The 27,264-nt window shown below is 52.9% G+C and overlaps 1 protein-coding gene and 1 pseudogene across 1 annotated transcript in view; both read right to left on the reverse strand.

Annotated features, from left to right (window-relative positions):
* The window catches only part of MSI2 (musashi RNA binding protein 2), a 402,350-nt gene that overhangs the window by 41,841 nt on the left and 333,245 nt on the right, over window positions 1-27,264 (reverse strand). The window contains exons 6-7 of the mRNA XM_040244274.1: window positions 17,026-17,140; window positions 5,799-5,873 (exon numbers count right to left, since the gene is read on the reverse strand). Of these exons, the coding sequence (XP_040100208.1) occupies window positions 5,799-5,873; window positions 17,026-17,140 (190 nt within the window). The remainder of the gene's footprint in view (window positions 1-5,798; window positions 5,874-17,025; window positions 17,141-27,264) is intronic.
* Window positions 6,304-7,897, reverse strand: LOC120866528 (annotated as a pseudogene).

A 27,264-nucleotide genomic window follows, 5' to 3' on the forward strand; every position in this document is an offset into this window, starting at 1 on the left:
CCTCTCTAACTTTGTCTCTCTCCTACCCCAACTCCAAGATGCTCTTGCAAGCACCCCATACATACACTGAACTGCTCTTAATCCCTGGGACCTGTTCCATATCCTCTCTCAGGTTTGTGGCAGAGATAGCTAAGTGTCCCCTAATATCTATTTCACACATCTTCCTTAATACCAGAATCCTGTTTTTAGCAGGTACATAGTTACCAGGAAGACAGACATTTCTGAGGTTCCTCAGCAGCTAAATCTGGCCATATGACTAAGGCCTGACCAATGGGATCTAAGCAGAGTGTGAAACATGACTTCTAAGAAGTGTTATTAAAGGGAAGAGATGTGTTCTTCTGGGATGAGTATGTAATGGCTGGAGCTTGAGCAGCCTCCTCAGACTATGAGAGGGAGTCTTATGTTGAAGGTAAAAGAACACAAAGATGAGACAAACTCAGATCCCTGATACTGCAGAGAGACATCCAGGTTTCTTCCACATTGGAAAGAAAAAACAAATTCTTATTTTGTCAAGGCCATTATTATACTGTTTTCTTTTTAAAAAAATACTTGATTCAGTGTCTACGGAAGTAATTTCTCTGCCTGGGGGGTAATTCCTTCTTTTCTTTACCCATCTCATTTTATTTCACTTGGTAAGACCCAGTTCTGGTGCCACCCCAGGCAGGACTAGCAGCCTGTCTTTGTCCTCTCATAGCAGAAAAAGACTCCCTCTCTCTAGCTAAGCACCCAGGATGCCCAGTGGGTTTGATCGCTGGTTCTCTCTCCCCCAGCTGGACCGTGAGCATCCTGAGAAGGGATTTTATTCATGTCTAGATGTTTGGTACCTAATCCAGTGCCTGATGATCAGTAAATGGGGAGGGAGGGACGAGGAAGGGTGAAGCAGGGAGTCCCAGTAACTCTCTTGGGGATTCCCAATCATTCTCTTCACTGATAAGTAGATCCCCCAGCAGGCAGCTTCGTCGGGGGTGACGAGGAAGCGAAAACCATCCTGAAAAGTGACAGAATAAGAACACTGCTGCTGCTGCTGCTGCTGCTAAGTCGCTTCAGTCGTGTCCGACTCTGTGCGACCCCATAGACGGCAGCCCGCCAGGCTCCTCCGTCCCTGGGATTCTCCAGGCAAGAACACTGGAGTGGGTTGCCATTTCCTTCTCCAATGCGTGAAAGTGAAAAGTGAAAGTGAAGTTGCTCAGTCGTGTCCGACTAGTATCGATCCCATGGACTACAGCCCACCAGGCTCCTCCATCCATGGGATTTTCCAGGCAAGAGTACTGGAGTGGGTTGCCATTGCTTTCTCTGCAATAAGAATACTAACACCCACTATTTCTAAACCTTCAGCTGTACAGCAGTTACCAGTTGACAAGGCATGTTCACATATACACAATATCCTACTTGATTCTAATAACCCTGGCACTGTTATAATCTTGAGGGCTCAGAAGGCTAGGTCACTTGCTCAAGGTCACATGGCTACTGCGTAGCAAGTGGGACCTGGAAATGAGATCTTCTAGCTCTGGATCCAGCAACACAGGTGCCTCCTCGGACCTGCACAGTAGAGGGGAATTTGGAAAGCAAGCCATGTGCAAACCACATGTTGGCTGGTGTGCACAGCGCATGTGTGAGCTCACACACACCTGGCGTACAGATGTCAGGGGCTTCAGATGTTCAGCGGTGTTGTCCATTGGGGGCAGGGGTGAAGGCAGAAGAAGGAAGGGGTGGCGGGGTGGACCACGCAACGGCTGCACACCCATGCTCCGCCGGGACTCAAGGACAGGCCACCTTGAGCAAGCGTAGGAGACAAGAGGAAGCAGGGAGGCCTGGGGGCAGAGACCGCCAGGGCAAGTGCACCTGCTTTCAGAAACCGCACCAGGCTGTCTGTCACTGGTGCTGGTTATTTAGTGCATTCGCCTCCCCCGGAGTGCAAACAGGGTGCTGTGAGGCTGAGACACAGCAGCACACAGCACATCCATGGTAAAATTTTATTTTTCTACCTCAGTTGCTTATGGGGGTAAAAATAAAACGTCATTAGGGAGAAGCACAGATGATCTATTTACGGAGATGAAGAAAATTCACAACGGCTCGAATGTCTGTGAGCTAAGTATACTAGCACAAGTTCACCAAAGCAATTCACAGCAGAACAGAACAAACAGGGGAAAAAAAGCCATACAGATTTGGAAAAATAGCATCTATGAAAAAGTCTGCGGGAAAATAAAAGGAAATTAACCAATGATGACATCAAGCATCTTTAATGAGATGAGCCAAACTGCACACGTTGGGTCTAAAGGATGTGTGTGCATGTTTGTTGCTAAGTTGTGTCTGACTCTTCACAACCCCATGGGGCCCGCCAGGCTCCTCTGTCCATGGGATTCTCCAGGCAAGAATACTGGAGTGGGTTGCCATTGCCTTCTCCAGGGGATCTTTCCAAACCAGGGGTCGAACCCACGTCTCCTGCATTGGCGGGTGGGTTCTTTACCACTGAGTCACCAGGGACACTGACATTCAGACAGATGGCTGTGCTTACATCAAATGCATCTGACAGACGCCTGTGGGTCACTTCTCACAAACCTGAGGGTGAACAAGGGGTGATTCCTGAGGGGTCAACTGAGCCGTAGCTCATTAAACGGAGAGAGTGGGGAAGTGTGTGATCAGGATCACGGGGAAAGGAAGCCCTTTGGGGTCCTGACCTGATCAGGGTGAGCCCTCTATACCCATCCCCTCTGACCCCAGTGGGCTAGGAGGCCCTTGAGGCCAGCAGGGAAAGCAAGGCCAGTGGGCAGCCTGGTGGGGACAGAGGTGCTGGGAAAGAGGGCCCAGAGTGGACGGTGCCCACAGGGCCTAAGGTGAGGCCGCACCAGGGTGCCTCCACAGCCCCCTTCCCAGAGATAAGTGTGCCTTATTATAGCAACAACCACAGAGGGGCTGGCTCCAGAAGACAAAGACACCCAGATATGCCGATACAATTTTTCTTCAGATTACACTGTTCATGTTAGTGTTTACAGAATAGTGTGCGTGTGTGTTCACTTCTGGAACTGTCCACCACAGGATACAGTGGACAGGTCACAAATCCTCCACCCCTGTGGGCCAGCACTGAACAGCCCACCCATTAAATGCCCCAATAAGCCTACTTGGTGATTGTTTAAAGTAAGCTGATGCCTTCTCCCTGGATTCCCGTGAGGAAGCTCCACACCGCTTGTGAGAAGCTCCCCTCTGGCCTGCTGCACTGGGAGGGTGAGAAGTGGCCTCAGTGGGGAGGAACTCCCAGTGCGGACAAAAAGCAAACTGGGAGGGAACTGGGGGACAAAGCTGACTTTAAAAAACCAAGTGAAGCACTGGGATGTGAGTCCTTCCCAAGAATCACAAAGGAGAAAAAGAACGTTTGTGCAAACAGGCAGCTGAGACAGTGCTCAGCGGGCACCAGTGGCAGCCGGGTGGCCCGGGCCGGGACCCTGTCCTCTCTCCAGCGATGGGAGCAAACCCCAATCTGTCACGCCTCTCTTAAGAGCTAGCTGATAAAAACTGTGTCTTGTGAAACTGCCAATAGTCTGCAAAGTGAAAAAAGAACAGAAATTAACAGACTGAACTGAAATCAGAGGGGAAAAAAGAGAGGAAATGGGAGACCCTAATCAGGATCATAAGAATTCCAGCCCACATGTCAATCCAGGAGGGCGGGGCAGGACCACACAGTGGACATCCGGGCATGGGAAGGAGCCACATCCCCAGGGGTGGACCATCACTCATTGTTTCTGGAAGAGAACTGCTCCCCACTCTAATAATTACCCGAAATGTCTAGCCCTCTTGATGGGCACATCTCTTATTTTCATGGAAGCCTAACGGTGGGCAGAGGCAGGCGTTTAACACCAACTGTGAGGCCAGAAGGGTGTGCGGCAAGCCCAGATCACACAGGTGGAGCAGGGACAGCGGCAGATGAGAGGGGGATTCACGGAGAGCGCCAGCTCAGGTGGAGAGGAGGCAGTCAGTGTTAAGAAACACCTGCCTCTGCCCATCGTTAGGCTGAGAAAGAACAGTGACGTACCACCCATTAGATGCTCTATATTCTGCACAGACAGTAGCTACTAGCCTGCTGAGTAAATGAAATGTGGTTAGTGTGGTTGATGAACTGAATTTTCATTTTACTTAATTTAAATTTTAGAAGCTTCACGTGGCTGGTGTGATTGATTGTACTGGACGGAGGGATGCTAGAAAGAGAATGGAGTATGGCAGCTATGACCCAGGCTACCTAGGTCCCAATCCAAGCCCTGACCTTTGCTGGTGGTGACCCCCCTGCACAGGGTTTCTACATCTCCAGGCTTCAGGGGAAATCCCGGGGAGGTGCAGACTGTGCCCAGCTTCCCGGCTTGGGATGCCTTGCGTCCTGCTTGGACAGGCCTGTGACCACTGGAGCTGCCACGTGCAGATGAGCAGGGGTGTGGGGGTCCCCCTCGGGGCAGCTGGGGACTCCTGCCGAGGGCCCTGCCCTGGTGGGGAGATGGCCCTGCCCTGGTGGGGAGGCCACCCTGCCAGGGGGACAGGCTTGTGGGGAAGCCCCCGCACTCACTCCCGCCACCAGAACCTCTGCTCTTGGGTTTGCTGTTCGCCTCCGCCTTCCCCTTCCAATCAGACCCAGAGACCATCTAGCCCAAGTCCCTCAATTACGGAAGACAAAAGGGAGGACCCTGGATGACCTGCCTGTGGCCTTGGGCAGCCAGGACAAGGGCTTCTGTGGCTGGGTGAGGACCTGTCCCCTGGAGGGCATGGCTCCCAGGGTCCCAATGCCTCCTTACCTCCCCATCACAGCCCTCCCCTTCTGAAGCTCAGCCCGAGCATAGGTGGGACTGAGGCCCTCGCCCACCATGAGCCCCCATCTCCACTGCCTTTAGAACGCCACCCCCACAGGGCCACATCCCGCCCCCCTGGCCTCCCTGTAGCTCAGGCCTCCGGGTCTGGCAGGATGATCAACCAGGAGTGGAGGTCTAGCTCTCTAGAGCCTCCTCCCACAGCACAGAACCTAAGGGGAAAGAACTCTGCTCCTAACATCTTCTCTAGAACTCCAGCTGTCCTTAGAACACAAACACCCCAAGCACCCCAACACATTCTTGCTCTTCTCCAGGTCTGAGAAAGGCTGGCTGGCCCCCTCTAGGGAGAAGCAAGCCCCATAAAACATTGCTTCCTTCAGCAGCGTCCCCCTTCCCTACAGGGTCCTTGGCCCCCCAGGTGAGGGTCCCAGGCCTCCCTGGCTATATGTGAGCTGGGCAGCCTGGGCATGTGAGTGGGCAACACCAGGGGCTCTGCCTTGAATCTCTGATGCCCACGCAGAGGGGAGGGAGACTCTAACCACCCCTCCCACCACCCCAACACCCCTCAGGATGGAGAAGGGATCCACACCCGAGAGCACACCCCACACACACGTCAGAAGGAGATCAGAGCCGGAGGAGGGGAGGGGGAAGGATGACGGGATCCAGATAGCAAGGCACGCGGGTGCTGGGAGCCAGAGGGCTGCAGGAAACCTTGGGCCCAGAGTTCAGTTCCTTCCCCATGGAGAGAGAACTAGGAAGGGGCTCCAGAAAAGGGAGGAGGAGCGGACGGAGGGCTCCTGATCAGTTCTCCCCGCGCCTACAAGTCATTTTCTGTGACCTGGCACCCATGAAACACTTCAGTTAATCAGAAGCTGCATTCTGACCCAGTTAGATCTGTAGGCTGGTCTGTGAATGGACCCAAGTATGAGCTGGTTCTCTTTAGCACCGCCCGCCCCCGCCATGCAGTCCACCTCCCGTGTCCCCAAAGCCCCAGGAGACAAAGCCACTCACCTGGGAACTGATAGCCATAGCTAGGAGCAAATCCAGGGTAGCCGCGGCCATAGGTTGCCACAAAGTTGGGGTAGCCTTGAACACAGAGAGAAAGACCATGTCAGTGAGTGCAGCCGCCTCTGGTTGGGAGGAGCCCGAGGCGGGTGGGAATGAGAAACAGTGGGAGTTATTTTCCTCCACAAAGTGACTGTCCCCAGTGGGAGGTCTTTAGCCAGGGCCTGGGTCACCCGTTGCCCATGGCTGGGGCACCGCCATCAGCCTGCTGGTGATGAGACCCTATTTGGGCAGCAGCTACTGCTGCTAAGTCGCTTCAGTCATGTCTGACTCTGTGCGATCCCACAGACAGCAGCCCACCAGGCTCCCTTGTCCCTGGGATTCTCCAGGCAAGAACACTGGAGTGGGTTGCCATTTCCTTCTCCAATGCATGAAAGTGAAAAGTGAAAGTGAAACCACTCAGTCATGTCCAACTCTTAGTGACCGCACGGACTGTAGCCCGCCAGGCTCCTCCATCCATGGGATTTTCCAGGCAAGAGTACTGGAGTGGGGTGCCATTGCCTTCTTCGTCTAAAACAGTATACATTCAGTATGAGTCCTCAGGTGAGCTTTTAAATGAGAAGACTTTGTATAAACTTTTGTGCAGCCTGGGTAATCGTTGTAGTGGATGCACCGTTTCTCCAAATCGCGGTTACTCCTTCTATTGTATCTGACAGGCTGGATGTTTTGTGAAGTAACTGGCAGGGCGGCAGGTAAATTTGGGTTATGAATTGCCAGTTTAGAAGCAATGGTAGCAGCACAGGGTGGAGGTGGGGTTAAATTCTGAAGCATCTCTGCTTGTCTATCTGGACTTCCAGGCTCTGAGCTTGGTGGTGACGGGGGGTAAGTAAGTGGCGTGCTGGGGAAGAAACTGACTTGGCATGGTGTATGTGCAAGGGGGCATGCTCTGGAATTGCTTCATGGCGGTCGGCGGGACGGAGGAGGTGTGAGTGTTAAGGCCCGCCACGGCAGCCGACACTGAAACATTAGGAGTGTCCATTACTGCTGTCTGCTTGGTAGAACTGGGCATATCTAGATCTGGTGTATTCAGGAGCTGGTACAGATGGCCCTGCTGGGGAGGGACAGAGAGATGAAGGTCTGGTGTAGGAAGTTCTTGTCTGATGAAAATATTGTTCACCTCTGGAGCTGCGGTCTGGTGGGAGCTGGTGAACTCGGGGAGGGCCTGTGTTGGGGCCGGAGGAGGGGCTGTCGTCTCACTCTGATGGCTGAAAATGGTAAGAGGTTCTGTCTTGATGTGTGTTACACAGGGTCTCTGGGATTTGTAGAGGCCAGTTCTCAGGTGAGTGATGTCAGGGAGGAAGACGTTCATGTTGATACTGTAAGGCAAGCCTTCACAGTCAGTGAAGAACTGGTCTACGACTGAGGCACTGTCTCGTCTACACTTTTTATTCTGGAATTCTAGAGACTGGAGGAAGCTGAGGTATCAGGTACTTCTCCATTTCTCATCTTGTCTGGACCAGCTCCTCGGCGGGCAGCCGCAGGCCCGCTGCGGGCGGCGGCGGGGGCTGCGCCTGTGGGTGGCGGTGCAGGTGCTTCAGCTCTTCGCCGGGGAAGAGCGCCGCGTCGCGGGCCGGGCTCGCGGCGCCCAGCACGGGCTTGAGCTGCGCGAACACCGGTTCGTCCCGCGGGGCCGGCGGCTGGGGCACGGGTCCCAGGCGGGCGCTCATGATCAGCACCCGCGTAGCTACGGGCACTCGGGGTTGGGGCAGGGGCGGTTCCGGGCGCGGGGCGCGAGTCGAGCGCGTTTCCCACGTCGCCCACACTGCTCAGGTCGGCGAGCTCGGCTCCAGACGGACCCCTGAGCTCAAAAGCAGGCGCAGTTTTCAAAGGCGCGCAAGAAAAGCCAAACTCTTCCGCTCCGCCACGCCTAAACGCCGAGGTCCACCCGACGACCACTTTCTCCCGCCCCGCCCCACCGCGCTCCCTAGCTCCCCGGAGTCCGCTCCCGCCACTGCCTGTCTCCGGGAGCGAGCTGCTAGCTCGCGGACCTGACCCGCGACCCCTAAAGCCCACACACTTTCTTGAACCTGCAGAGTAAATGCCATGCGTTAGCCCCAGACCCTGGGCCCGCTACTGGTGCTGACATTTGCAGAGCTTACCCTGAATATACTTTCCCTTAAAGCTATTGACAGTAGGAGATTAAAGTTCTTGTAATGCCTCCTTGAGGCGGCAGAGCCAGCACCACGGACAGAGCATAAGTGACTGAGGGTGGGGTTTACAGTCTGAGGGCAAACTCAGGGTTGACCCCGTGCTTCTGGATAAACAGTGGGCCCAGTGAGATACGGCCCAGGAGACGCGGGGATCCGGCCGTGTCAGGCAGGGAGACGCCACTGCGTCTTCCCAAGGCCCTGGGAGAACGGGGAGCTCCTGGCTGTAAACGTGCACCAGGGCATCAACGCGAAGCCTCGCCGGCATTTCCCAGCAAGCTGGTCCTTCCAGGCGCCCGTCTCAGTGGGTGCCCGGGAGTGGTGGCTAAATGAGGGGTGCCTATGGAAACCGCTGCTGGGCTGTGCCTGGGGTGCAGCGGTAACCAATGCAAGTTCTGGGGCTCATGTGGTCTTCAGTCTGTTACCAGCCCCCCAGGAGATGCCACTTCAGCTCCCTACCCTTCACTGTGCCTCTCTCCGTGTCCTAGCCTCTCGATTCAGGATACAAAGACGGCTGGGGGTAACCCTGAACGTCAGACACCCATGGCTACCCCATTCCAGCCAGCCAGGCCCCTCCGTCTCCCTCTGCTCAATGTAGAATTTCAGTCCCTTCACACTCTTAAAATACCACCCTGGTCACCCTCCCACCTAGTCGACGACGACGACCACCACCACCTGCCCGACTTGTGTTCTGGCCTCTGAGCCAGACGTCCGTGGTGGTTTTGGCTGCTTGGCACCTGAAACCCCTTCTCTGTGTTTGAGTCTCGAAAGGCCTCCCTCCTGCTCTTGCTGAGCCTGGCAGCTGGGACAGACTGTGAACCTGGGCTGGGCCAGTGGAAGTCTGCCCCAGGGGTCAGGGGGGCAGAGAAGGAAGGCAGTTCAGAATCTGTTCTCATGTCAGCAGCACACAGAGCCCAGGGTCCACTGATACCAGCAGCTGCCCCCTGACTGCATCATTCCTGGGCTGTCCCTTGGTTAGACTGTGGCTGACCGCCTAGCTCCCCAGTTCCTTCCTGTTCCCCAGCCTTCCTGGCAGTTCTGTGCATTGCCCAAGCCCCTTCCAATAATCTCCTTTACTGCTGACAGCAGAGTTATTTCTGTTGCTTTGTCACCAAAATGCTGGTAGAAAGCTGGTCTGATGGGCGGGTTTAGGACAGTCTCCACTCCCTCCAGCCGTAAGGATGATAGTGACAGGTTTCCACATGTATCCCCGTGGCTCCAGACAGCAACGTAAATACCCTAGACACAGGCTCTGGGGGCACATCATCTGCCTTTAAGGTGGCTTCTCACAAGTTACAAGCATTTGCTGCCCCTGTAGATGATGGCTGAAGACCAGGACCATTCACGAAATTCCAGCTTGGGAGCCTCAACATGAGTTTAGAGTTTGCAGGTCTTCCTGCTGCCTGCTCTGAGTGCTCTTATGCCTCATGTGTGCGTGCTAAGCCGCTTCAGTCATCTCCAACTCTTTGCAACCCAGTGGACTATAGCCTGCCAGGCTCCTCTGTCCATGGGATTCTCCAGACAAGAATACCCGAGTGGGTTGCCATGCCCTCCTCCAGGGGATCTTCTTGACCCAGGGATCGGACTTGCATCTCCTGTATTACAGGTGGATTCTTTATCGCCGAGCCACCAGGAAAGCCCCTTGGAGGTTCAGAAGTGGGCCCCACCCTTCCTCACTTCTCTGCTTATTGGAGTCACAGCTTCTACCTTGACCAGAGGACCTGTCAAGAGCCAGGACAGAAGCTTACTGGACTGCACATCAGGAGGCGGGTTCTCCAGGCCTGCCTCTGGCCCAGGGCCATGCCAGGGGGGGTGACCCCCTTTCCTCTGGGTGACTGAGTCATGCCATCTGTAGGGACCTTTGCAGGACCCCTGCAGCACTAATTCTCACCAGAGACCCCAATTCTCAACAGAAACCAGTGGTGGCTCCTTTCCTTTGCTTTGGCTAGAGCCTTTCCAAATCTGCCATCGCAACTCACCATCCAATCAACCAAAACCTGTTTATACCCCAAAAGGGTCTTGTTGCTTGCTCTTTCCCCATGAGCTTATTCTCCCAGCACCTGGTTCCTGGTTGGCAGCCGGCTGCCCAGACCAGCCAGGGTGACCTGGCAGCTTTGCCCTGACTACAGAGGAGCAGACCCCAGTGAGTCTGCTGAGCTCTGGCACCCAACGGGGAAAGGGTGACACAGATGGGGACTTGGGTGCCTCGAGTGGACACACACACTGGCTCCTTCCTTGGTATCTATTTCACGGGTGGTCTGCCCAAGTCTCCTCCAAATTAATCACTTGCTATCAAATCAGATCTTTCAGCACTAGATTTCTTGCCATTATTTCAACAATATTGATAAATGGCTTATATGCAAACAGCCAAATCACCACTGCTGAGGGGTTTTCTTTGTGAAAAATGTCTCCTCTGCCTCTAACTTTAGCACTGGGTCTTACATATTTCAGTGTTAACATGACGCAAGTTACAAGCCTATGTGTCACCGCTGAGACTCCCTCAGGGTAGGTGGGGTGGAGGGTGGTGAACGCCCCGTCCCTCCCTGATTCGGGTCACCAGTACAAAGCTGTTGTGCCTGCTTTCTCCCTGGCACAGGAAGGACGAAAAAATGGTCAAGTTCACCCCAATCTGTGGCCTCACCCCAATCTTCCCGGACATGTCAAAATTGTCTCCTATACAACAAAGATGAGAATTTGGCATCTGCCTGAGTGGGGGATCTTATCTCCACCCCCCATCGCTGAACATCCTCTGGGTCAAGCAGATGAAATCATAAATTTATAATACAACATTACTTCAATTTTCCTCTTCATTTACTGCTGTGCAGCCCAGCTCTGCTCCAGCGGCTCACAGCCCCGGCCACACGGGGGAAATTGGCTGGCTGCATATCAATAGCACATTACAGCAGCCCCATGCAGACGCTCCGTCAAGCCACATTAGAGTGAGATGACCCAGCCACCACTTCCATTAGGAGCCAGGCCCCTCCCGCACTGGCCACTGCACAATTTATTTGCTCCAGTACTCTGGATGCCTGATCAATCCCACAGTAATTATCTCTTGTCACTAAAAACCAAACCTTCTGCCTGGATGACCACCTTTCATGCAGACAGGCTTTCCATTGTGTGTGGGGGGTGGGGAATCAGAAACCAAAAAGAGATTTTGAATTTGCCAGTCCGATCATTTGAGCGATGCTGGAAGAATTCTCAGAACTGTGGCTCTAGACATTTGCTCCAACCCTAAAAGGTGTCTGTATTTTAGAGAGGCATATGACAAATTCTCTTCCCGCCTCTGTGACTCAGCTAACTCAAAGTCACAGAAAACTGCTCCACCGAGGTGCCCGACTTGAAAGAGACAAGAGACAAGGGCTGTTTATCCAGGGAGCTGCCAGTGAGGGACAATCTGCTGGCGGTGTGCACAGTGTTGCCTCGGGCACCAGGGCGGCTCCATGAGGTCTGCATACAGACGAAATACCCAGTGCCGAGAGCCCTTCCCAGGCCACCGTCTACAAGGACCAGGGCCAACACAGTCACCTGGAGTCGCAGGGGCTCCTCCAGACTTGTGCTAGCCCATTAAAATTTAATCTAATTTAAACTATATTTTAAAAAGTCAGTTCTTCAGCCCCACCTTAAATACACAATAGGCACATGTAGCTACCATCTCGGGAGGTGCAGATACAGAGTTTTTCCACTATTGCGGAAAGTTCTGTGCACTGTGCTGCTTCAGAAGGAAAACAAAGCGCTGAACTTTGAGTTTCCTCTGTTTACCAGAAAACAGCTGAACAAATGGAGACCTCCTTTTGGGTATGACCTCAACAGATATTTGGGGAAAGACAAATCCCAGTTGAAATTACAAATGAGTCTAGGCATGTGGCTGTATGTTCCAGCCAATCTCCTTTTGATTAGTGAATGCCAGCAGATTACAGCTCCTTGCCCCTTCCAGACCAAAAAAAAAAAATAAAAAATTTTTTGGCTTTCATTTCTGAGGGGCTTAATGTCGGGGGGCACTGGGTCAGGATTTCACAGCGTTGTTCAGAATGCCCCTGGCTTTCTGCAGCCGGTCAACAGTGCCTCTCTACTTCTGGGCCCGTGAGGCGAAGCTTTTTTACAAAGCCTCAGCAATGAGGTATTTCTCTACTTCTAGTATCAAACATGTTACGTAGTGTGTGCCCAGCGAGGGCAAGATAGAAGCGGTAGGGTTATGTGTCTCAAAGCAGAGAAGGCCAAGAGGAATCAGATACAGCAACAATAATCATGTTTGCTTTTACTGAGTCTACCTTCATTTAAGAAAAACCAGAGATTCTAATGCACTGGGTGGGCAAGGCAGAGAACAAAGTCCGAGGGCTGCAAAAATACCTTTCCTAGGGGTGTTGTGCTTGATTTGGGGTTTGGCCGTCTCAAAGGCAGGGAATGATGACTGCGTCTCTCCTACGCTTTCTTCAAGGAGTTCCCATTGGGCTGATTCTGTCAAAGGCTATGAAAACCAAAAACCAAAGCAGCTGTAGGTTTCTTCCCAAGAAGGTTGGCCGCCACATCAAGAGAGATCAAGAAAGAATAACTGCGCAGCAATACCCTCATCAGTCTCCCTCTGATGAGATCTCCAAAGTATGGAGAAAATCTTAAAGGGCATTTAAAAATTAGTTCCATGGTTTCCAAATCATTTATAGATGAGGGTGACTGCTGTCTCACTAGAATGTCAGCTCCCTGATACCAGAGACGTCTTTCTCTGCTGTCTCCTCAGCATCTAGAACAATGCCTGGCACTTAGCAGGTACTCAACAGATACTTGTTGAGTGAATGGATTTAAAAGCTTTATCGGTTTATCAGCTCAACTCTAAAAACCCCTACCAGTGTTACTTAATTTTCTATCCTTTCAACAATAAAAATTTTAATCACGGGAACCTCATCTCCTTAACAAACTTGAATGGAAGTGTTTCTGCGTGAGCCAAGCTCATTAACCAAATTGGTGGTGGTGGCGATGATGGTGATTCTAAGACTGATATGGAGGCCAATGCACCATAGAGTTGGGGACCTAGGTGACTGACGGGGTCAGGTCAGGCCATCCTGCCAAAGGATTAGACTCCGGTGATGCCATCCCTTTAGAGAGGGAAAAAGCAAGGGCTTCAGCCACAGTGCAGCAGATGGCATCCTCCTCGCCCATCAGTCCAGGGGCTCAGGGTGCCCAGCTGCACCCGCAGGCGAAATGGAGTGCAGTCCTGGGAAGATCCTGGTGAGCACATCAGAAAAGACCTGGCAGAGACCCCAGCCCAGCTGGGGGTGGGGGGCAACAGGCCGACTAGACTGTAGACTGTGGGCTTGTTTCCTGGGTGCTGGTCTGATTCCCACCTCTGCTGAGCTGGTTCCTGACTGGGGGCACACATGGGGACCTCTCAGGATGCCCCATCTCTGCAGGCATCTGGACAGCCTCAACATAGTAGCTGGGGGATTCGGGAGAGCCGGGGGCGAGGAGGCTTGGAGTCCAGTGCATGGATCTCCTTGGGAGACAGAAATTCTAAGACAATCCAACTCCTCTGACTGGGGGGTCTGATCCGAGGATGAGGGTGCAGGAGCCAGGGCACAAGTCACACACAGGGGCAGGTCGAGCGATGCTCTTGGTCACTGGCAGGAAGGGGTCCCAAGTGGAAGGGCGTCAGGCACCTACCTGGATGGTAATTTGCCCAGGGCTCCCCAGTATGTTACTAATAATTGCTCCCAGGTTGAGTATATATTACTGTGTTTTGTTGATTGGAAAACACACTTCTTTTGTTTCAAACATCTTAACATCCCGAAAGTGGGCATCCTCTCTCAGTGGGGTTTGGTTAAGCATAAATTCTTTCTTTCTAAATAGTATACGATGTGTATACTTGAATTTGATGCAACGCAGCACTGGCTAGGCATGGTATGGTTTCATTGATCCTCAACACCCCCTGAAGTGTGGGCTCCCACCTCCCGATGGAGGGGTAACTGCAGGGTGGCGGGGCTGTCCCTTCCCACGTCACACACTGACCAGGAGAGAAGCGTACATCCCCGGATTTCAGAGTCCCGAGCCCTTCCCCAGGGTCCACACAGCCTCCCATGGTGGATGCTGGACCCACACCAGCAGTTCACTCAGAGAGCTCTCTGCCTGCGTGGTGGAGAAGGCGAGCCTCTGAGATCCGAGGGGGCCTGGCTGGGGCGTGGGGCATTCCCTGGTGGGAGCCTTGACCACGGCCATGTGGGCAGAAGGCCAGCCCTTAAGCAGCACGGGTTGGGGTGATGGGGTGAGCTGGGGGCGGGATGCCTCAAGAACCAACAGCCTCAACCACAAGGACGTCTGAAACTAACCATCACTACCTCTTCACTGCAGCTCAGAGAAGTCAGTTTGGAAAGTGAGAGAACACAGTTGGGGCAGATGAGCAAACACTTGGCATTTATCACGTTCCCACCCCTCAGCGAGCAGGAGCTAAGTGTCGGAGAAGCGTGGCCCACTCGGGTCTGCCCCCTACCAGCTGTGGCCAAGGCCCCTGGCCACACATACTGCCTGGACCTGGCCCACCAGCAGGCTTGCTGGCCCTTGGGGTTCCACACTAGGACCCTCACATTCCAGCTACCTGGTCTGCATTGCCCTTGGCTTGTTCCTGCCTCGCATCCTAGCTGAGAGGTCACCTCCCTAGCATGGGAGGTGTTCCCTGATTCCTGCGACTGGTTTCCGTTCGTCCTCATGTGCCTGTGAAGCACCTCACGACTCTATCACGAGTAATCCCACACCTGTGTGATGCTGATAAATGTCACCTCTCTCTGCTCCATGAGGGCAGGGCCCACAGCTGCCCTGTTAAGCTCTGCTGCCCCAGGCTGGCCCTGGGCCAGGTAGGCAGAGGGCCTCCAGGACTGCTTGCTGTTGAATGCCTCCTGCAGCCAGCGAGGCCCCTGCCTGGGTGCCCGTTAGGAAACCTCTGGACTCTGGAACCCTGAGACCTTGCTTGGGATCTGTGGAGGGCACAACTGAGCTGCACTCAGCTCTTCGTCAGCTGATGTGAATGAGTTTACGTCTCTTCATACCTCTGCCTCCCCAGGAAGAAAACCAGCTTACTCTTCCTAGCATATAAAGGGTACTAAGGGAGAGGCAGAAAGGTGGGGGCACTTCCTGAAGACCTGGACCCCAAAACTCTCCCCATTTGATGCCCTATGCTATGCTAGGTCACTTCAGTCGTGTCCAACTCTGTGTGACCCCATAAACGGCAGCCCAGTAGGCTCCTCTGTCCCTGGGAGTCTCCAGGCAAGAATACTGGAGTGCGTTGCCATTTCCTTCTCCAATGCATGAAAGTGAAAAGTGAAGGTGAAGTCGCTCAGTCGTGCCTGACTCTTAGTGACCCCATGGACCCCTCTTAGCCTACCAGGCTCCTCCATCCATGGGATTTTCCAGGCAAGAGTACTGGAGTGGGGTGCCATTGCCTTCTCTGATTTGATGCCCTAGAGACTTTATATTCAACATTTAAAACTTCAAGAATCTGAGAGCCAGCAGGTGGTAATGGGCTCAACTCTTTTTTAAGATTTGATTTTAAAATTCAAAGCAATTAATCCATTTGGGGTTTCTTTTGGTATAAAACATAAGGTAAAGGCCATATAAAAATTATCTTTTACAGCAAGGGCTACATGAATGTCTTGTAGTCAACCAGGAAATAATTATCACCAATTAAAAAAAAATTCATTTCTTTATAATAATTAAACTTGTAAATAGAAATACATTTAGTTTAGGCTCTTTAACTTTTTCTACCAACAGGCGCCTTCCTATATGCCACACTATTTTAATTATTGTAGTTTTATACTATGTTCTGATATATGGTCAAACTCTATTTTTTTCTCATTTCTCTTTTAAAAAATTTTTTATTTATTGTCATGTGTTTCAACTTCCACATAAGTGTTAGAACCATTTGGCCAACTTTTAAAGAATTACAATAGGTATTTTCCCTGAAACTCTGTTAAAGTTAAAAAGTTAATTTAAGAATTAGCATCTCAGCCATTTTGAGAATTCTCATTCTACTTTTTAAAGTTCCACAAAATAACTTTACGTGCTTCTGTTATTTCCACAGACAAATAGATACAATTATTTTTAAGAATTTATAAAGCCGAGAAAAGTTTTATAGATTTAAAACTGAGCGAGGAGTGATTTAAACACCAGCAAATCTGAAAATACACAAAGAGCTTATCAAACAATATAGAAGAGAGACTCTTAGCCAAACCAAATGAAACCCATTAAAACTAGACAGGCTGTGTGCCTGAATGGAATTTCACCATTAACTACCATTTATCCCATTTAATTAGTATTTTCCCAACACACAATAACTTGCACTAAAATACCGTTCTCTCGCCTTGAAATTTCTAATTATTGTTGCGAACCACACCATTACGCTTCTCCACTGCTTTCTCCATCTTTCATGCCATTTAAGCGGCAAGATTTTCAATTATCTACAGAGGACGGACAGCGATACCTTTAAGGAAGGGGCATAATGTGCAACTCAATTTCTCTAAAGGCCAGGAGAGATCATTTTTCGTCAGAACAAACACACTTGGTCTTTCATCTTTTTTTTTTTTTTTGCAAATAAAGAATAAAACAGGTTATTTAAGACATCCATTTAAATGCAAATTTTGATATCCCAAGAGAAAAATGTTAATCATTTAAACAGACAGGATTATCTCCCACCCTTGCCATATCCCCTCCTCTTCCAAGTTCTAGACAATGCAGCCTCAGTCCACATAAGTTTAAGTCAGCCAGGAGTCCTTAGGTGTTTAAGAGCGCCATGTCAGTGGAGAAGCCTGAAGCAAAGAAAGTAACTTTTCCTCCTTTTGAAAAAGGGAATGGAAAGGGGAAAGCATAATATCAAGCATCTCCGATGAGTCAGGCATCTATATATTTCTGCTAATTTGGTGGTCACAACTGTCTTGCAAGAGGGATTATCATCCTCATAGATAGATGGGGAAGCTGATGCTTGGACAGATGAAGCAGCTTGCCCAGCTGGAGGGTGACCCGGTTCCCAGGCCCTGGCCCAGACTCACCCAGCATCCCCATGCCGAGCATGAACGCGTCCATGGTGTAAGGCAATCCCCGGGCCCGGCCTCTCGTCCCAGGTGGGAACATGACTTCCTTCGGCTGAGCTTTCTTACATTCTACCTGTTAAACAGAAAGGCGAACAAATGAGATGCAAATGAATTCCATGTAAATGTCAAACGCAGAACTGATCTGGTTACCAGCTAAGTTATTTTTAGCCTCGCTCCTTACTCACTGTAAAAATAGCCATGCCGAGTAAATGGCCTGCAAAACAAATATTGAAGAAAACACACCACTTGTACAAATCCTGCTTTAAAGAAAAACCTACAAGGATGAGACTGGGTTTGGAGGGGCGGCCAGGACGTCAGCTGAAGAGGCACAGGCGTGGGTTGGAGCTCCGATTGAAACCTGTGCAGAAGGCAGGAGAGGTAAGGAGACTGGCAATGGCTGCTGGATGCATCTGTGAATAGTAACAACAGCAACAGTAATAATCCATCGTGATTATGCAGCCCTTTACACGCTTATACATTTCTCTCAGGCTCTATCAGGTCAGTCACTCTTCATATCAGGCCATCTGATCCTGTCTCTCACTAAATAGACTGGCTAGTTAAGACCAACCTAGACAGCATATTAAGAAGCAGAAACATTACTTTGCCAACAAAGGTCTGTCTAGTCAAGGCTTTGGTTTTCCCAGTAGTCATGTATGGATGTGAGAGTTGGACTGTGAAGAAAGCTGAGCACAGAAGAATTGATGCTCTTGAACTGTGGTGTTGGAGAAGACTCTTGAGAGTCCCTGGGACTGCGAGGAGATCCAACCAGTCCATCCTAAAGGAGATCAGTCCTGAATATTAATTGGAAAGACTGATGCTGAAGCTGAAACTCCAATACTTTGGTCACCTGATATGAAGAACTGACTCATTGGAAAAGACCCTGATGCTGGGAAAGATTGAAGGTGGGAGGAAAAGGGGACGACAGAGGATGAGATGGCTGGATGGCATCACCGACTCAATGGACATGAGTTTGAGTAAGCTCTGAGAGTTGGTGATGGACAAGGAAGCCTGGTATGCTGCGGTCCAGGGGTTTGCAAAGAGTCAGACATGACTGAGTGACTGAACTGAAGTTGTCTTAGCTTCATATCATAGATGAGAAAACCAAGCATCCAAAGGCTTGTGAAACCCACTTATAAGCCATATCCCAGTAGGTGAGGGCTAGGAAGTTGGATTTTTAAAATTTCTAGGTCAGCGATGCCATCATCTCCTTAAAGCCTGCCCCAGCACACTCCCACGGAAGTAATAAGATTAAACACGGATTTACTTTGCAGCTATGTCTTCAAGTGGTTGCTAATCTTTCCTTTCTGTTTCCTGCTCTGCCTCCAAAACTTCTTAATCCTATTCTGCTCACACCCAGCAGTCATTTATTTAGCAACCTTAATGGTACGTAAGGCAAACCCCAGGAAGGAAGTGAAGCTGTTGCCTGCTGAAGCTCCTACACCGTTATTTCACTAGTGTTCTTTAGGCCCTTGCTCAGCGCTTATGTGCTTTCAGTTTACAGGCAGACTTAACAAGCACTGCTAGAAGGTAATCAGTCCCATTGCTGATGAAGACGGAATGTTGTAGGGCAAGGCAGGGGTGCTTAAAGCTCCCAAAATGGACAGCACGCCAGCCTGATGGTGATGCAGAAAAGACAAGACTCAGGTATCTTTCGCTAAAAGGCAGTCTGGGGCCATATGGCATAGGAGCCAAAACTTCACATTGCTCAACAGCTGCTGAGGGGTCACTACCACACAGACAATTACTATTGCTCACGGCACAACTGAGAGATGAAGAAAAAGTTAAAATCGTGTGTGATGTACTTTGTTTTAAAAAGGACCTACACGGGTTATCCATTTTAGAGATTTCTCATTCCAAATATTTCAGTTAAAAAATAGTTTTGTGCTTAAGGCTAGGGGAAGCTTTAATTACCTAAAACATTAACTCCTCTTTCTTCAAAAATGCTGGATAATAAGTATTACTATTGCTCTTCAAAGAGTAATAACCACACGTTTTTAAAAGATGGACAAAATGAGTCAACATTCATGACTGATATGTTTAATACAAAGTTTTTTTCTAGATTAAGAGGAATGAGCATCCCCAAAGAGAGATGGGTAAGGGACATGAACAGGCAATTCACAAAAGTCCAATAAAGAAGCATACATTCCTGAATGAGACATTATCTTTCGCCAACCAGACTGACTGTGATGAAAGGATTATTTGATGTCAGAGTCCCTGAGAGTATGGGGAATAGGGGTGGAAACTGGCAACTACTTTTCTGGAGGGCAACCTGATGAATAGTAAAATTCCTAAGTGCACACATCCTGTGGCCAGTAATCCTACGTATAGGGATTTACCCCACAGGGGTGAGGCTATTCACCACAAGCATTAATTATAATTTTTTTTTAAAAAAGGAAATACAAACACTCCAAGAACGGAGAAGTCAGGCTGAGTTTGGCTCACCCAAGCTGACTGAAAGCTATGCAGAGACGGAGAAGCAGGCTGATAGGAATACACACTGGTACTGGAAAACTCTCAGTCCTGGGTGAACCAGGATGGTTGCGCTCCTGAACTGCAAGAGGTGGGGGAAAAAAGCAAGTGACAGTGGAAAATAAGCAAGTGTATATATCACATATGGGAAAAATACTAAAAAACAAATCACACCAAATTCATCTTGAGTGACTTTGTGCTTTATTTCCATTGTGCATTCTTTAAAAGAAATTAAAAGAGATTATTAATTTACTGGTGGCACTGGGTCTCAGTGGCGGCACACAGGATCTTTCATCATGGTGTATGAGTTTAGCTGTCTTGCAGCGTGTGGAATCTTAGCTCCCAGACCAAGAATCAAACCCGCATCCCTGCACTGGAGGGCGAATTCTTCACCACTGGACTACCAGGGAAGTCCTTCCCTTGTACATGCTGCCATTATTCCTTATTTTCCCACTTTTTTTTTTTTGCTTTGAGCATTACTCTTGCAAGCGGGGTGGGGTGATTTGTAGGAAATAAAATGCACGAGAATCGGGTCTTTCAGATGCCTCTCCAAAGCCCAGGGTTGACGCTGTGCTCCTGGAGTCCAGGTCTCACCCGTGGGCCTCAGAGGCAGGCTGAGAAGCCACATCTGGAAGTGCCTGCCTAGGCCTGGGGAGATAGGTGTGCTGTGCAGAGGCAGACAAATAATTACATGATGCCAACACCGGGCTCGGGAATAACACGCTAAGCAGCTCGCTTTCTAATAGTCCTATCGGTGACAGTCTACTGCACTGTCTTATGAAAATCTGCTGCCTGTTTCCAGGCAACCTGATCAACGAAATTTCAGGTTTATACAGTTTTCACTTGGGAAACATAAAGGTTAACTGACTGTAATGGGAGTATGTTCAACAGACCCACCTACTCTTCCCCTTGCTGAACGGGGCTGGCAGCTCCGCTGGGCTCTGCTCTGCCTCGTCTGCTGCCGTCTCGGGCAGCACTGGCTGCCTGGGTTCTGTCAACCCCCTGCCGCCTGCCGTGTCAACGGGGAGGGCTCCCGGGGACCTGAGTGACAGGACAGGCAGCCATCGCCAGGCCTGGCCTGGCTCAGCTGGCACTGAGAGCTTCTCGAAGGGTTCTGTAGGGCCAGGGGGCCTGACCCCCACCCCATCTCCTCTGATGATCTGGGATGGAGGGAGCACACAGAAGGGGAAAGGGGCATAGATCATGGATCCTGTGTCCTTGCAGTGGGCCAGGGGCTTGCTGAGGATGCCACTCTGTCCTTCGCCCACCAGACTGGCAGAAGCCTCATGTCTCCCACCAGATTGAGTGTTCAGGGCAAGGATCAGGGTCGGCCTCTACTTCCTGGTTCCTTCGAGAGCAGGGACTGACTTGTATGCCCCTTAGGGTCAAGGAGATGCAACTGCTTAATGCCACAGCTGAGGGGTGCGGTGTGCCCAGTGAGCGCCAGGTGGAAGGGGTGCAGAGACACATGATGTGTATAAGGCAATGCCCTGGCCACTGTCCGTCGGTCTTCGAAAGGAGTAGGTCCTGACTGTGCTGTTCTCCCAACACAGGCCAACACTCATTGCTCAACCTTGTCACTTCTGGGCCTGTCGGCCTCCAGAGTTTCTTGAATTGGCGGACATTTGAGTCAACCCATCACCACTATTTCCCCACGGGGTCCTGGGCAGACCAGAGAACGTGGCTTGAGCACTGAAGTCAGAAGCCCAACGGGGGAACCCTGCCCATCTCTGCAGCTCCGTGCACGTGGTCACCTGGCCGCAGGCTGTCCCAGTTTCCAACTGCCGTGCGACCAACTCCCCCCACACTTGGTGGCTCCAAGCACTAATTTATCTTCCTTCCTGGGCTTCTGAGTGAGAACTGGGCCCAGTGGGGCTACTGCTTGTGGTCAACCGTGTAGTTGTGGTCAGACGGTGGCTGGGGCGGCAGCCAGAGGAAGCCTGCCTCGGGGGGAGGGCCAAGAGGCCCTTCTCCCTCTCACGGCAGGCAGTGGACACTGCTTTGGCAGGCACTGTTCATCATGGCTTCTCCGGGGCACGCAGGCTTCTCCCCAGCATGGAGGCAGAGACCCAAGAGAGAGTGTCCGAAAACCATGAGCATCCCAAGGGACCATGGCAGAAGCCGCCCAGCTTCCCACAAGCCTGCCTTGGGTGTCACAGCTACTTCTACGGCCTGCTACTGGTTACACTGGGCCAGCCTGGATCCGGTGTGGGAGGGCAACACGCAGCGAGCACACAGGTGGGACCCGTGGCGACTGACTGCCTGGGGGCAGTGGGCACCAAGGGCTGCCTTCACCACGGGGCCCAAGGCAGGGCACAGAAGTTCCCCTCCCAGGGCAGCCCTGGAGATGCCTGTCTGGCTCTCCGGGTAAACAGAAGCAAAATGGGAGTGGTTCTCCTGGGGATCAGATCTCCAGCTCCTTCAGCGCCATCCCTCTGGGTAAGAGTCCCTCGTTGATGGTAAATGCTCCCACCATCCACCCTAAGTGCTCGCTCTTGGGCAGGCCTGGGGAGGCGGTCCCGTCTGAGGAAGGAACACCTCCAAGGCTTGGGTCTCCCCAAATCAACAGCTCAGACCCCACCTCCGCGGCTTCTCACCATCGCTGGCACTGCTGCTGCTTCAGCTGGCGGCTAGACAACGGTGCCTGGGGATGCGGCAGGAGGTGGCGCGGGGGATTCCAGGTGGGTCTGTGCTCGCAGGAAGCCTTGGAGGCCACCTGTGACCGACTGCTCACGCCAGGAAGACGAGGCCTCCCGTTTCAACTTTCACGGCTGGCCAAGCCAGCAAGTAAGCCCACACCAGGATCCAGACGCCAGCCATGTGCCAACCCCCGGAGCTTCAAGAGTCTGCTTTAGAGTTCCAAACATGCCGCTGTGCTTGGCCAACTCGCCTTGCAGGAGAGGGTGTGGCTTTTCTGCAGCCCGGCGGCGATGGGCTCAGAAGGAAGCCCGTCTTCAAAGACAGGACAGCTGAGGCGGCCATCCGTCCAGAGGGCGAATCAGAGCCCTGCGAGCCTGATGCGTGGTCTCCAACCCTCTGCACGGGCTGCTCGCTGTGCGGGGTGCCTCTGCCTCTGCCCATCGGATCCAAAGCAGCTCAGCGAGAAGGTCTAATGTTTCTAATGCTCTACTTTGAAACAATTTCAAAAGGACAGCTCAAAGGACACTGCACACCCTTTTCCGATAGCTCAGCTGGTAAATAATCCGCCTGCAGTGCAGGAGACCCCAGTTCGACTCCTGGGTTGGGAAGATCCGCTGGAGAAGGGTTAGGCTACCCACTCCAGTATTCTTGGGCTTCCCTAGTGGCTCAGCTGGTAAAGAATCTGCCTGCAAGGTGGGAGACCTGAGTTCGATCCCTGGGTTGGGAAGATTCCCTGGAGAAGGGAATAGCTACCCGCTCCAGTACTCTGGCTTGGAGAATTCCATGGACTGTATATAGTCCATGGGGTCGCAAAGAGCTGGACACGACCGAGTGACTTTCACTTTCACACCCTTTATCAGTCATCTGTTGTGAATGCTTCATGCCTTCTGCTTTGTCATTTGCACACTCTTTGTCGCTAACCATGTATTTTTCCCTGAACCATCTGAGAGTAAGCTGCATACATTACACTTTGCATTTCCTGAACATAAAGATATTTTCTTATGTGAGTACAGTGCGATTAGCAACCTCAGGACATACTTGTATCCAACTGCCTTCCATGTTCCTGTTCTGCCAGTGGACCCAACGATCCCTGTACTGCGTACGGACAGCGCACAGCAGGAAGCTGAGGCCCAGGACGTCACATGCGGCGCCGGCGCTGCAGAACCATGAGTGGGGAGACTGGGTTTGAGCCCAGGCCCGCCTGGCGTCCTGGCCCAACCAGGGCAGCAGGCCCTGTGCCACCCTCTCTTGGGGGATGGGCAGGCGGGGGGCGCGACTTAGCACTGACTTTGGAGACAGCGCCAGGACTGCAGCGGGGACGGCTTTCCTGCGGCCAGTCTCAGTGGCCGCCCGCGCCCCACGGGCCCGCAGCCCGCACGGAGGCCAGCTCCCACCAGGCACCTTCTGGCAGAGACGGGCGGCCCGAGGAGGACACCCAGGCCTGAGACGTGAAACGGCGTTTGTCCTCCCGCCGTCTCTACACAAACGGCCCCAGTCAGCACGTGCCCCAGGGCTGGGCCTCAGCCTGGGGAAACCCAGCCCTGTGCCCACGGCCTTGGCTCTCCCCGCATCACAAGGGCGCTCTGTGCGGCCTGAAGGGGCCAGTGTCTGCAGCTCCGCTTCCTCCCCCACAAGGGTCACGTAAGCAAGGACTTATCCTCCAGGGACAGAGGGGTCGACTTCAAAGGATGAAGGTCCACGGCTGCGCAGAGACTGACCTGGGCCGTCAGGCTGGCGGGAGGGCAGGGGAGGGCCACAGTAGTGGGCGGGCCTCTCGGGGCGGCCGGGGGACGGCTGGTGGCTTCTGCCGCAGGCACCATCCTTCTGCGGAGCTCCCCGCAAAAGATGCCTGGCCATGGGCAACAAGCCGCACCCGCTCCCCAGCCGGGCTCCGTGGGCTCCGGGCTGGCCCTACGCCTCTGAAGCCCCACGAGGACACCGCCTTCCACTCTGAGTGGAAGGGCCGAAGACCCTCAGGTATAAGCATTCTGGGGTCCCAGCTCAAGCAGGCGGCTCCCCCGTGTTTCCAGTGAGGCAGGACGGCTGAGCTGCCTCCCGAAGCCCCATACGGCGCCCATCACGGCGACCCTGGCTCAGCCTTCTGTTCCCGCCCGCTGCTTTCTCACGCTATGTCCGCCAGTCACAAGCTGCTCCAAACACGCCAGAAGGGGGGCCCTCATGGGGCTCTGGCCTTCAGGAACCCGCAGAGCAAGACAAAGCCTGGGTGAGCTCCTTGGAAGAGAGCCAAGTCCCCCATCCCGCCTCAGGCCTGGTGCCCGGAACCAGCCTTAAGAGCATGGAATGTGCTGGAGAATGCATGGTCACGGCAGATGAAGACACAGGCCCCCTTTCAGCCATTGCTCTCAGCTTCGGGGCAGCTGCTGGCTGAGGGCCTGGCTGCAGACACGCACCCTGGAAGCACTGGTGGCTGCCCTGGGGAGACCCAGGCCTGGACTCCAGCGGGGCAGGGCGTCTAGCCATCCTGCTGCACCCGACCTTGACAGAGCCAGCTCTTCTGCCCTCTGCAAACACGGGAGGACCCTCAGCTGGGTGACCAGCCAGGGTGAGTGGAAGGGAGGTCTGCACGCACTCGCCGCCCTTTCTCACTGCCTGACATCTCCACCAGGCACTGCCCTTGCAGATGGGCACCAGAGGGTCCACTTGTACGGATGACTTGTCCTACTGCAAGGCAAACTCCCTCCCCTCGATGGGCTTTAAGGCGGTGGGTGTTACTGCTCAAACTGAAATAGAAATGCCAGCCTGGGAGGTGAAGGAGGCCAGCAGAAGCATCTACCTTCAAAGGACACACACTTGCTCTGAGTGGCCCAGAGCCCCTCAGGGAGCACGGAGAGTCCCGCAGGATGCAGAATTCTGACGTCCCCTCTCCCGCCAGTGGGTTTAGTCTGGGCAGGAAGGGACATTTAGTTTCCTGAGCACTTCCCATATTCGAGGCACGGTCACAACATCCTTGTGTGTGTGCTTGTGTGAACATATATAATACATATATGTAACACACAAAGAACAGTACCTGGTGCACAGATGTCCTCTGCAAAAGCTCACTGTTCTCAACTAATCATGAATCAACTCCCCATTGCATCTACTAGTTGGCTTGACTCACCCCATGGTAACCAGTCCACCCTAAAGGAAAATCAACCCTGAATATTCATTGCAAGGACCGATACTGAAGCTCCAATACTTTGGCCACCTCATGCGAAGAGCCCCAACTCATCAGAAAACCCTGATGCTGGGAAAGATTGAAGGCAGAAGGAGAAGGGGGTGACAGAGGATGAGATGGTTGGATGGCATCACCGACTCAATGCACGTGAGTTTGAGTAAACTCTGGAAGACGGTGAAGGATAGGGAAGCCTGGCATTCTGCAGTCCATGGGGTCACAAAGAGTCGGATGTGACTTAGCAACTGAACAACCACCCCATGGTTACAGTAGAAAAGGAAACAGGCTTTGAGGAAGAATCTGTCCAACGTCACAAAGCCACGTAACGGCACAGCCAGGATTCAGTCCTAGGTCCCCTGATTCAAAACACTTGTCCCCACCTCCAGCCCTTTCCTGCCTCCCTCTGTCTAGCCCTCGAGGCCCATTCAGAAGTTATTCTGTCCCCAAAGCCATCCCCGATCCTGGCCCCAGAATTAATTCCTCAGCACTTCAAGACTAATTTCACCCACTGTTTCCTCTGCTCAGTGCTTTATTAAAATCAGCGACGGCGAAGTGAAGGTGGTCATAAACCAGTGCAATCAGCACCCCATACTTGGCAAGTAGGGCTGGGCATGAACACAGATGACTTCAGGAGGCTGCTCTCGCTCGCTGGGTCTCAGTGTCTGGCCAAGGAGCGGAGAGGAACTGGTCTCTAACTCTGCCCAGAGACACCGGCCCCAATGTCCACCAGAGCCGCCGCCTCGCCCAGATCTAGGGGGTGGGTGGCCTCATCCTGAGGTCTAGCCCAGAGCCCAAGAGTTCTGGCTTCGTTGGCTGTTCCATGACCGGCTCTGAGCTGGGACCAGCTGTCTGACTTTTCTGTGCCTCGATTTTCTCATCTGTGGAGCAGAGGAACAGTGCCTACGCCACAGGGCTGCAGGGAGCTGAGAAATTAAACCGGCTAATCCTGCAGGAGCTGGCGCTGGCTCACACCTGACTGTCCTCCACACGGAGCCTAGGTGTGAGCCCTTCAAGGCGACAAAGCCAGCTCACACCTCTGCTTAAAATGAAAATCCCAAAGCCTGCCGAGCAGGGAGGGAAAAGAGAAAGTGACCGCCCGCCCCCTGGCCTGCGGGAGTCCTCGGTTGGCCACTGCCGACCTCCCCGACCTGCTGGCCAGGTAGGCCCGCCCTCCCGCTCTCATCAGCAAGGTGGGCCAAGGCAGCCTCCCAGGCGGCACTGTTTGGGAGAAAAGCTGATGGTGGCAGCAGCAGCTGTTCTTTTCATTTCTGGGAACCTGCAAGGGCATTTCAAAGTGAAAAGAAACCTCAGCCTCCAGCAGGTGCCCCAATTCTGCCACAAGCTGGGTGTTTATCCTCGTCGGTGTGTGTGTGTGTGGGGGGGGCGGTGCTCTGCCAGAGACTGGGGCTGGGCCCAGCTTCATTTCTCAATCCAAGAGAAGAAAAGCAAAGCGTGGCTTGAGCGTCGGCTCACGCGTCCCTGGGAAGCCGGGCAGAGCAGGTGAGCACGATCCAAGGAAGGGAGCGGCCTCCTCCGGAGGCTGCGGGCCCTCCCCTGCACCCATGGGTGGCGTGTGCAGGAAGGCGGGGCCAGCGCGCACGGATGAGCCGCAGGCCCTGGGCACCGAGACACCGAGAAGCTGCTCCGCGCCCCCCCGCCCCCCATCAGTGACCTCCCCAGAGGACACATCAAGGGCAAAGGAGCCAGAACTCAGGCAACGGGACGCCACCTCCCTGCAGGAAAAATTACTTCTGCACAAAGAGCGACGAACATTTCCCACCCAACCACCGCGGCCCTCCCCGCCGCCCCCACCTCCCTCGACACAGAGCGCCCTCTGCTCGCGTGAACAGAGCTGGTACACAAACAGCGTGTGCGGATGGGGGCGCGCGCATGCGTGATGGGCTGGGGGTTGGGGG

Source organism: Oryx dammah, unplaced genomic scaffold (genome assembly GCF_014754425.2).
Source record: "Oryx dammah isolate SB20612 unplaced genomic scaffold, SCBI_Odam_1.1 HiC_scaffold_8, whole genome shotgun sequence".
Taxonomy (NCBI): Eukaryota; Metazoa; Chordata; class Mammalia; order Artiodactyla; family Bovidae; genus Oryx; species Oryx dammah.